The 10,984-nt window shown below is 28.6% G+C and overlaps 2 protein-coding genes across 12 annotated transcripts in view; both read right to left on the reverse strand.

The window, feature by feature from the left end:
• LOC107448751 (uncharacterized) overlaps positions 1–1,544 on the reverse strand; it is a 48,179-nt gene extending 46,635 nt beyond the window's left edge. The window contains exon 1 of the mRNA XM_071186458.1: positions 1,392–1,544. The gene's annotated coding sequence lies outside the window, so the exon portion shown is untranslated. The remainder of the gene's footprint in view (positions 1–1,391) is intronic.
• LOC107448774 (uncharacterized) overlaps positions 1–10,984 on the reverse strand; it is a 98,852-nt gene that overhangs the window by 50,248 nt on the left and 37,620 nt on the right. For 10 of the 11 annotated variants that reach the window (XM_071186422.1, XM_043050330.2, XM_071186419.1 and 7 more), the window contains one exon: positions 8,342–9,443. The exons of the other annotated variant lie outside the window; for it this stretch is intronic. In XM_071186422.1, the coding sequence (XP_071042523.1) occupies positions 9,313–9,443 (131 nt within the window). In that variant the 3' untranslated portion in view covers positions 8,342–9,312. Of the gene's footprint in view, positions 1–8,341; positions 9,444–10,984 lie in introns of those variants that run through there. 11 annotated transcript variants of the gene reach the window in all.

Below are 10,984 nucleotides of genomic sequence, written 5' to 3' on the forward strand. Positions count from 1 at the left end.
GTGTAAGCCAGATGCGGAATTCGTATCCATCAGCCGTTGCTGAGATTCGAAGCCGTTTCACCTCATTGGAAGGTGCACGCTCTATCTTCTGAGCCATCACGGATCTAAACATTGTTATTGACCAAGTACATCATTTAAGAATGATGATTTATTTCAAACGTTAGGGATAGTTTACACTAGATAATGTGACTTACCGTATTCCCAGCATTGTAAAGAACTGTTTCAGGTGCATTATAGAGACTCCACTCTGTTATAATGGCCTTCTGTATTATTCCTATCTCAATCCTATTGAGTATTTCTTCGGAGAAATTATGTGAGTTATATCCGCTATTTAAATCAGTGTTTCTCAACTCAATTGATTCGAAATACTAGTAAAATATTTCAGTACTTTATCCTCTACAGGTGCGGTTAGAAATTTTGACTTTTGGCCTCATTTTTACAAAAACAAGAATTTGGCACGTAAGCAATCTTTTGACTAGTTTGTTTCTGATCATTCACATACTCTCTGCAATGACAAATATTTTGAGCCTAAATCTACTTAAATATAAGTTACATTTATATTAATTCTAATTCTAATTCTTCTGTTTCAGTAACAAAATAGTGAAACAAAATTATATCACCATGTGTTGGTAGCAAAATAATACAAGAAAATATAAAATAAATATTAAAAAAAAGTAAACATTAAGAAAAAACCTGAACTTAATGTGATTGCTGTTGTAGTTTGTTAACTAACATGTCAATTCTAGGGGTCAAAGCAGTTACAGCAAAGCTGGTAGAAGATTATGTCTAGCTCGATGTTTTGCTTTTAAGGCAATCATAACTGAAAATATAATTTTAGACAAATAAGTTGAAGAAAAGGGCTCTAAAGCTTAATTGTTTTTGCATAAAGACGGAGTTATTTGTAACAGAGCTTTCGAACATGTAGGTTGAAAAAAAAATGATCGAGATTCACAGCCATCCACTCTCACACTGTTGACAAATGAGCACAAGCGATCTATCAAGACCTTGTAGAGTCAAAGAAAAGTACTGAATAGCTAAAAAATGGAACTATGGAAATTTCACATGGAAAACTTCTCCTTCATAAAGAATTTCTTTTAGAAACGTCTGTATTTAAGCGTTTAGCATTGACGATTTGTAAATACAAGAATAAAGCTCACTTATGTCCAAATACAATGTCCAAATAATTTTGCTAATATTGTTTTGCTGAAATTCATCCAGTAATTAAAGAATATGTAAAAAAAAAATAAACTCCCAAAAGTATAAGTACTGTCACGTTTATAGGTTGCGATAGAAGTCATGTAACTAATTAATACCTTTAGTTCATGTAAGCAAATACCATAATAATAATGAACTGATAAACACGAACTGAAATAAAATAAATAAATATTTACCTGGTTTAAATGTAAACATTTTGCAACGAGCTTTAATTGTTTATACTTTTCAATTAAGTATCGCTTTAAGATTTCCTTGAAACTCAGAAGCAAGAATTTTATTTTGAAAATCGTATTATGTCACTTATAACATTCAACAGCTAAGGGCTTGTGAAGTTTTTAACTATCGCTTTACATCAGTTGATAAGATTGAACCTTTGTTGAATTTCCGGCTGAGCTAATTTAAATAATAGATAATGGTTTGATATGAAATTTTAAATACAAAAATGGTTACCATTCGTCAAACTTTCTTGAAAAAACAATGCAAAAAGAAAGAAAAGAAACACTTACCATTGAATCTGTTCACACGAAATGAAAAAGAATGTTTTGCAATTAGACGAGTTCAAACTTGTGATCTTGATAAAATAAAAGTGTTTTTTCAAGGCTCACATTACATTAGATCGTAAAAATGATTTAGTTGTAGGTCTGTGAAGGACAAACAATTTATTCTAAAGCGGCGATTCAAATGTTGAATTTATACTTAAAAAAAAAATGTTTTTATATATTTTATTTAAAAAAAAAATGGAGCTTATGTTTTAAACTATCATTAAAAATTGTTATCTTTTCTCTAACGTTTGAAAATATAGCATAAATAAAGTTTTTTGAATAACTTAGTTAAAGCTAAAAAAAGATTAAATAATTTAATTTAATGCTTTGATATTTATGTTGTCAAACACGTAAATTTGTTTAAAAACATTATTTGGACGGTGACCATTATTCTAATATAAAAGCTTTCATCTTCACAGTAAATTTCTTAAAAAAGTAGTATATTTGAAATTTTATTTCCCAAGAACTATTCGACCAATTTCGTTCAAATATTGTATTTTGATGATTAAAATTACATTCTTTGAAAACGATGTGAAAATTTGCATAAAATGTTTTTAATACGATTCCAAATTTTTTAACTATTTTAAATAAAGAAAAAAATAATTAATTGTAAAAATTTTTGAATTGAATTTTCTTTGTATTAACGAGTTTTACAATTGTGTGCAAAAAGTATTCTATTTGCTTAAATTACTCAAAATACGACGAAATGCGCAATGAGTCCAAACCTNATTTTAAATGCAAAAATGGTTCCCATTCGTCAAACTTTCTTGAAAAAACAATGCAAAAAGAAAGGAAAAAAACACTTACCATTGAATCTGTTCACACGAAATGAAAAAGAATGTTTTGCAATTAGTGTTATTAAAACGAGTTCAAACTTTTGATCTTGATAAAATAAAAGTGTAACTTCAAGGCTCACATTACATAAGATCGTAAAAATGATTTAATTGTAAGTCTGTGAAGGACAAACAATTTATTCTAAAGCGGGGATTCAAATGTTGAATTTAAACTAAAAAAAAAAATGTTTTTATATATTTTATTTAAAAAAAAAAGGAGCTTATGTTTTAAACTATCATTAAAAATTGTTATCTTTTCTCTAACGTTTGAAAATATCGCATAAATAAAGTTTTTTGAATAACTTAGTTAAAGCTAAAAAAAGATTAAATAATTTAATGCTTCGATTCTTATGTTGCCAAACACATAAATTTGTTTAAAAACATTATTTGGACGGTGACCATTATTCTAATATAAAAGCTTTCATCTTCACAGTAAATTTCTTAAAAAAGTAGTATATTTGAAATTTTATTTCCCAAGAACTATTCGACCAATTTCGTTCAAATATTGTATTTTGATGTTTAAAATTACATTCTTTGAAAACGATGTGAAAATTTGCATAAAATTTTTTGAATGCAATTCCAAATTTTTCAACTATTTTAAATAAAAAAAATAAATAATTGTAAAAATTTTTGAATTGAATTTTCTTTGTATTAACGAGTCTTACAATTGTGTGCAAAAAGTATTCTATTTGCTTAAATTACTCAAAATACGACGAAATGCGCAATGAGTCCAAACCTTTGAGCCCTCTCATGACCAAATTATTGAGACCCTATTTTCCAGATTGCGACTATCTACCATCCTATTTTTAGGGTCAGTAATCCGAAGAAAAAAATTGTTTATTCAGAGAAAGAACCTTTTATTGTGTCATATTTCGTAACTTGAAAAACCGTTTGCACTAATTATTTGCACATTTCAGGTCACCTATCGAAATATGGAAAAATACGCAGAAAATAAAATTAACATGAAGGGATCCAAACTTTCGATAGCTCTCATGATCAAGCGATTGGGGCTATGTTTCTCAAATTGCGGCTCTCACCCATATTTTGAGAGTCAGCAATCCAACCCTGTCGGAAAAAAGTCAGTCAAGTTTTTTCAGATAAAGTACGTTTTAGTGTTTGATTTCGTAACTTAATATAGTCTGCACTAATTATTTAGCATATTTAAAGTGGGGCTCCAAAACCATTAAGATTGAGTCTTAGTACGTGAAAAATCCGATCATTAGATGAAAAGTTATTCATGGTACACCGCGTTCACCCCACAGTACATGTCTGATTGATGCCCTAACAGTAAATTGAAACAAAGGATCCCTCATAGGCATCTGCATACGTAGGGGGAAACTAAATATGGCTTAAGTACGTTACAAAGAACAATTTTTACGTTACAAAGGAGAAATTAAAATTTTAATTTCCCAACTTTGTAATTTGAAATCAATATTTTTTAGACCATCATAAACCCGCAACATTTGAGCTATTGTTATAATACCAAAATTTTATTTATCACTATGCAAGTCATTCTATCGTAGGGAAAGGGGTTGTGGGTAGAATAAAAAAATTATCAAAAATAACTTTTGATCTATGTTATATAAGCTTCTTTTTTCTTTTACTCAAGTTTACTTATTTTTATTTTATTGCAGTTCCGATAATTTTTCTCTGTATTTCCCCCAAAACAGTTCTAATTAATTTTATTTCCACATTTACTTTTTCTAAGTTAAAAATTTATTTATAATATACAAAAGCATGCAGAATTATAAATTATTTATTAATAAAACTTATTCATCGAACTGCCTTAAGCAATTTAAAATATTTCCATACTAAATTCTTTACCAAGCATGAAATAACTACCTTATAAACCAGCTACCTAAAAGGAACTATATAAGAATAAAACAGAATGTATTATGATATGAGAATATATATATAATAGCAGTTTGAAGATGGAAAAGTAGGGTTTTATAGATGGCTATTTTTGTAATTGATTAATTTTCCTAATGTATCTCGATAGCTTTCTAACTTGGAATGATAGCAAAATTAATCTTTAATTCATTAGTATTACTAGCGGATCAAGCGAAAACCTCTTTTTTTCATAAAAAAGTTAAAATTATAAAGTGAAAATTGATTGATTGATTATGTCAACTTATGTGTTGATTAACTGCACTCACTTTATTATTCGGACGGAGAAAAAAAAAACATTTAAATAAATGAAGAAAAAAAATTACGGCGAAAGATGTTTTTGCGCTCCGGGTGATACTGAAAACGGCGGGCGCCTTTTAAACTCAATTTTGGAAGAAAAAAATATCTGATTCTTAAAAGGAGAAATAATAATAACTTGAACTGTTTCCCGATTCATAACGCATAGCGCTGTAGAAAATTCCTTTTTTATTCCATACATATATTCTTTTTTCCATATCGACTCAAAATGCTCACTTAGGAAACATGAGAACACAAGATAAATAACAATGAACGCTTTCAATGCTAAAAAACAAGAAGGTAGTTCAGTTAATGAGAATATCACCCTAATTTTTCTAGAATAAATATTTATAGCAGGTAATATTCTTAATGATTATAAGCTTATATGATATACTAACAAATAAGCATATATATTAAAATTTATTTTTTCTTGATACAACAACAGTAGCAATCAAACAGTTTTAATAAACTCTACAAAATTGATTATTTTTGCGGTTTCATTTTTGATAAAAATTACTGTCGTATTTTGCATTCAATATGTCACCATTCTGTTACAAATTATTTAAAAAAATGAAAAATTGATGTATTAACTGCCGTTAAACAATGCATAAACATTTTTATGCATTTATAAACTCATTCACTGATCCGACTTTTCACTAAAATGCCCTTCAATGACTCGCCCGTAAACAAATTCACAGCTATTTATTGCTGACTCGTTAAAATAACTATTCACTGATCCATTGATTGGTTTCCTTACATTCCTCATTCTTACTTTATTATATCTAAAATAGTTCATTATAACAATTCTCATTGTGAAGCGAACTTGTTATAAAATTTTTATGAAGATTCGGTGCTATAAAAAGGAAAAATAAAACTTGTAACAGACTTTTCCCTCGAGAGGTAAAAACGATCAAGAACTGTTTGCTTTTTTTTCCCATTGGTATAAGCAGTGCATACGTTGACGTTGTGCTTGTATAGTTAATTAGTTAGATGTTATGTACGCTATTTTTTGTATTAATTTCTGTTACATTAAATTTGTTGTACTGCTAAATAAGTATCTTTAATGATCCGTTTTAATTATAAACACATCAAAATCCTCATTTATATACTATCTTAAAAATAACCGTTTAAAATAAATTAAAAATGACCTTGTGAACAAAAGAACGTACGGTCGTTATAGTCATAAAAAATATGAAATGATTACACCTGGAAACAATAATTTTTTTTGTGTGCATAAGAATTTTTTTAAGGGATCTTGAATATTTTCACATCGCTGACTTCAAATCAGTTTCTTTGCTCCAAGACACAGTTTTTTTCCAAATGACATTTTTAGTCTATTTTTGTCAAAATGTACAAAATTGAAAACGTGATACATAAATGTTGCAACAAACTTCTTGGGGAGTGAGAGCATAGGAACCCGTGCCCGGAAATACTTTATACTGCGCTAAGGGAATGTCGCTATTACGAACTGTTCGTGTGCTTAAAAACAGGTCATAATAGGGAAATGTTACTAGCGGCGTGTAACAACGTTTACAGGCATGCGTTCCTATGCAGTTTTTAAATTCGAAAAGGTTTAGATTTGAAAACCCCACACCCAAATTAGGCAAGATCAAGTATTTGTATAAATGCAACAAAACATTTGTTCCCCAGTGTTATTNGGTAATTTCTGAACATATGCTAAATCGTGATGTCTAACGGACGATGCATAACTATTTAAAATTTCTGACATCAACCAGTCCTTATCATAGTATTTGACAATTAAGCTACAATTTTAATTATTTGGCTACTATTTTTTATAAATTTTTGTTCCTGTTCAGGCAACTATTTTCATAGTTTTTCACCATTAATTATTTTCAAATTTTTCACCATTTAAAATGTATTTGAATAATAATTTTTAAAATTAATTATGTATTGATAACATTGTTTTAATTTTAATTCACAATTTTTATTTTAAAGTTTGGATACTTTTAAGTTTGGATACCTGGATATAAAGTTTGCATACCTGGACAACTGAAAAGTTGCCCAGGTGCAAGTAAAAAGTCACTAAAAAAATAGACCTCTGTCAAGTTTTTATTTTATTTTATTTAATTTTTTAAACAGATAGAAATTAAATAGAATAAAAAATGTAAAATAAAAAATTACAAAAAAAATGTCGAATTTCCTTGTGCCCGGCTGACCAAAAAGTAATAAATTTTATTTTAAAAATGATACTATGACAAACATTTCTTATTAGAATGGGAAATGTATTAAAAAAATGAAATTCTTTGTATAATTTCACTTATGAAATGCTTATAGTAAAAAAAATATGCTCTGAAAATTCCTTATATTTATCACAATATTTGTAAACGTAAACAGTTCCCTAATTTTTTTGTTGTTAAAATACTTATTGCTTTTTTGTATTTTAACCTGTAAAATTTTTTTTATAAAGTTTCCTTTCTTTAACTACATGTTTTTGTGCAAAAGAATTTGCAGTTAGAAATTGTTTTGTAAATGCCACAATCTTTTGTAAATTTTTAGCATCTATAATCTTATGTCTTATGAATTGGAAGCATCTATATGTCTTATGAATTGCAGGCATAATAATGCACTTTTTGAAAGTTTCATGTTTTTCAACTTTGTGTGCTTGTAGAATATATTAATTTTCACTCAAATACAAACGTTTATATAATTTGTAATGTATAATTTGTAATTTAATGTAAAATTACAAAAAAAGTTATGCAACTAAGAGTAAGATCTATCTCAGATTTGCATTTTTTTAAGGTGATACTTACACAATCAATACTTAGTAAGATATACCTTATTTTTTAAGACAGCTTCACAGCGTCCTTTCATGGAGTGAACGAGTGTTTGGAGTTCATCTTTCGTAATCACATGGTGCCAAGAATCAATTATAGCTTCAATAAGTTGTCTTTTATTGGATAGACGTTTTTTTCGTGCAAGAATTTTCAAACGTCGCCACAAATTTTCAATTGGATTGAGATCAGGACTGAATCGTGCTGAAAAATAAATGGTGCTTTGTTGGAGAAGAGATCCCTGATTGAAGGTATCAATTTTGGTTTCAGTGCAGTTTCGATGTATTTTTTGGCATTCAGGATGCCAAATCAGGCCAAAACAAATGCACAAGTGCTACTACCGATAGAAAAATTAACTGGCTATACCTTTAAGATAGAAAAATGTCATCAGACGCCATTAGATGCGAAATGAATGCAGCTGGTATTGCAGTAAGATCAAGAACAATAAGAAGAAGGTTATCAGGATTTTAACTACAAGCTAGAATTCCAAGGAAAAAACCATATTTAAATCAAAAGCAAAGCGAAAAACGAGTTAAGTTGGCAAAAGAACACATTAAATGGTCAGAAAATTAATGGAAGCAAGTAATCTGGAGTGATGAGTGTAAAATATCGCTCTTTGGAAGTGATGGTAGAAAATACGTGAGACGTAGAGTAGGTGAAGCGCTTCATCCTGATTGCATAGAAGCAACTACAAAATAAAATAAAAGATTTGTAAATGACAAATTCTAAAAAATAAAAAATTCTAAAAAATAAAAGATTTGTAAATGACACCGAATTAAAGCAAATCATTCTAAATACTTTATTTTATAGATTTATAAAAAAAATGTCGTAGCATTAAATAAAAACAATACATACAATGGTTTGAGTCAATGAATAAAATAATATAAAATCAAACAGATATCATGAAATTAAATACAGTCCCTGGCCGAAATATTCGACTCACTATAAGATTTCATGACATTCCATGTAAAATCTTAATAATCTATACAGCTTTATTATTTTAACGCGAGTGAAAACGGTTAGCACTTGTTTACTTTCGTGTATCAATGGGTTAACATTGTAATGAAATACGTTAAAAATAAATAGAAATCGGAATTATATAAAAAATCTCCTGAATAAAAGCCGATTACATGTATGTTTAAATATAAAAGTATTGCTTATAAACTCGTGCAAAACATGTATTTATTAAAAAATCACAGACAGTCTAATATTTGATCTAATTATTATAATTTATTAATATAATACTGATATAATATATATTCTATATTTATATAATATATCGTCTAATTTAACCTATCGTCGAATTTATATTATATATCGTCGAATGTAAACAATTGATACACAAACATAAATAAGTGCAAACCTTTTACAGTCGCGTAAAAACATTAAAGCTGTATAGTATCACTTGATAATTAAGATTTTACATAGAATCTTATAGTGTGTCTAATAATACGGCCATGGACTGTAATTAAAAATTCTTACTGTTTGTGTATTGGTTTAGTACATGAACAATTTCACCATCACTTTAAAAAGAAAACTGTGCGTCTCTTTCTCTTTTCAATAAAATGTTTGAAATATTTTCATTAAAATACTGTTATTAGGGGAAAGACCTGCTTTCCAAGAAAATAGTCTGACTTTTTACGGTCTGACCGTTTTAGAGTTCACGTATAAATCTCTGATCATTATCACCTTGTAAAAGTATGTTCGAATATTTTTATTACATGTTCTGCAGTTTCAAAATCATCCTCATGTCCTTACTTTTTTGCCACGTTGGGAAAATTTGTGCAACAAAGGCATTGCAACTGCGCACAACATGCACAAAGCTATTAACAAGATGTAAATTCCATCATATGATCCACGAGTTTCTCTGAAAAATCCTGAAAAACAATTAAGTATTATTTATATGACTTCATTATTCAACATGAGGACAGTGATAAATATTTTAATACTATTATACAATGTTTACAGAAAGTTTTGAAGCAAAAGAAGATTATTATATTTGTATTAAATTAAATTCGTATTATTAGTCTCAACCAGAGCAATTAATTGGATGCCTGCAAGTGATGTCATCGTAAGTTAATCGTGGCATTCGTTGATTAACAAGCCATTCTGGTTCGATATGCATGCGTGACTTCGCTTACAGGTATCCAATTACATTTCATTTAAATTACATGGTTGGGCATTTCACTTTTTCTAGAGTTGCAACTACCCAAGTGATTAAATATGTTTATCTGATAATTATTTAAAATTTCCATTAAATTTTTTAATAATATGTGTAGTTGAAATATTGTTAGTAAAAAACTATTTATATGTATTTTAACAGCTGGCTTTTAAATTCTTTAAATTTAAGTTTGGACGTACGTTACTTTTCTTTTATGCAGTCAGCATATAACAGGGGTGGCCAACTTGCTACTCGCGAGCCACATGCAGCTCTTTGAAGGATTATTTGTGGTTCTCGAAAAATGTACCCGAGTTCCCTTTTCATTTTTGTGCTTTATATTTTTGAAGTATTATTACCGTTCCTTGACGAATCGACAGATATCACAGATCTTCCGCAATTTGCAGTTTTCATACGTTTTGTTTCATCTGACTTCGTTGTTAAAGAAGAATTATTAGATTTAGTATCACTGCAAAAGTCAACCCGCGGTGTCGATATTAAAAATGAATCAGATTCCATTATTTAAACTTGTAATGTGCCTTTTAATAAATTTGTAAGCACTAGAACTGATGGAGCTAAGGCAATGCTAGGTAAAAAAAATCGGTCTAATTGGGATTTTAAGAGATGATTCTCAAATTCCACAATTCATACCGATTCACTGCATAATTCACCGAAAACATCTCGTTACAAAATAATTAAAATATCCTGATGTTATGAAAACAGTGTTACACATTGGAAAATTACATTCGCCTTATTGCTAAAAATCATCGATAATTCAAAAATTTCCTTAAGGAATTAAAGGACGAAGAGCTCACAAAAGACATTAAATTTCTTTTGCATTATTAGATCGTTATCTAGCTACAGCGTATTAAATTGTTTTGTAGATTTGTTTGATCCGATAACTGCATTTCTGAAAGAAAAAGAAATAACCTATTCAGAATTAGACGATGACGAGTGATTTGACGAAGACAATGTTTTTAACTGATGTCATGGAACATTTGCAAACCCTGAATATACAATTGCAGGGGAAAGATAAAATAATATCTCACATTGTATATTTAGTTTTCAAACTAAATTACAACTTTTTCAAAAGGACATTAAAAATAAAACAATTTGTCATTTTCCTCGAATTAAAAAAAATTGTTCCAATATTAAACAAGAAAAACTCAACGAGTATATAAAAAAGCTAGAAGGAATATTGACGGAATTCCAAAATAGATTTCAAGACTTGAAATATTTTAAATCGTCTCTTGATTTTTT

Source organism: Parasteatoda tepidariorum, chromosome 10, assembly GCF_043381705.1.
Source record: "Parasteatoda tepidariorum isolate YZ-2023 chromosome 10, CAS_Ptep_4.0, whole genome shotgun sequence".
Taxonomy (NCBI): Eukaryota; Metazoa; Arthropoda; class Arachnida; order Araneae; family Theridiidae; genus Parasteatoda; species Parasteatoda tepidariorum.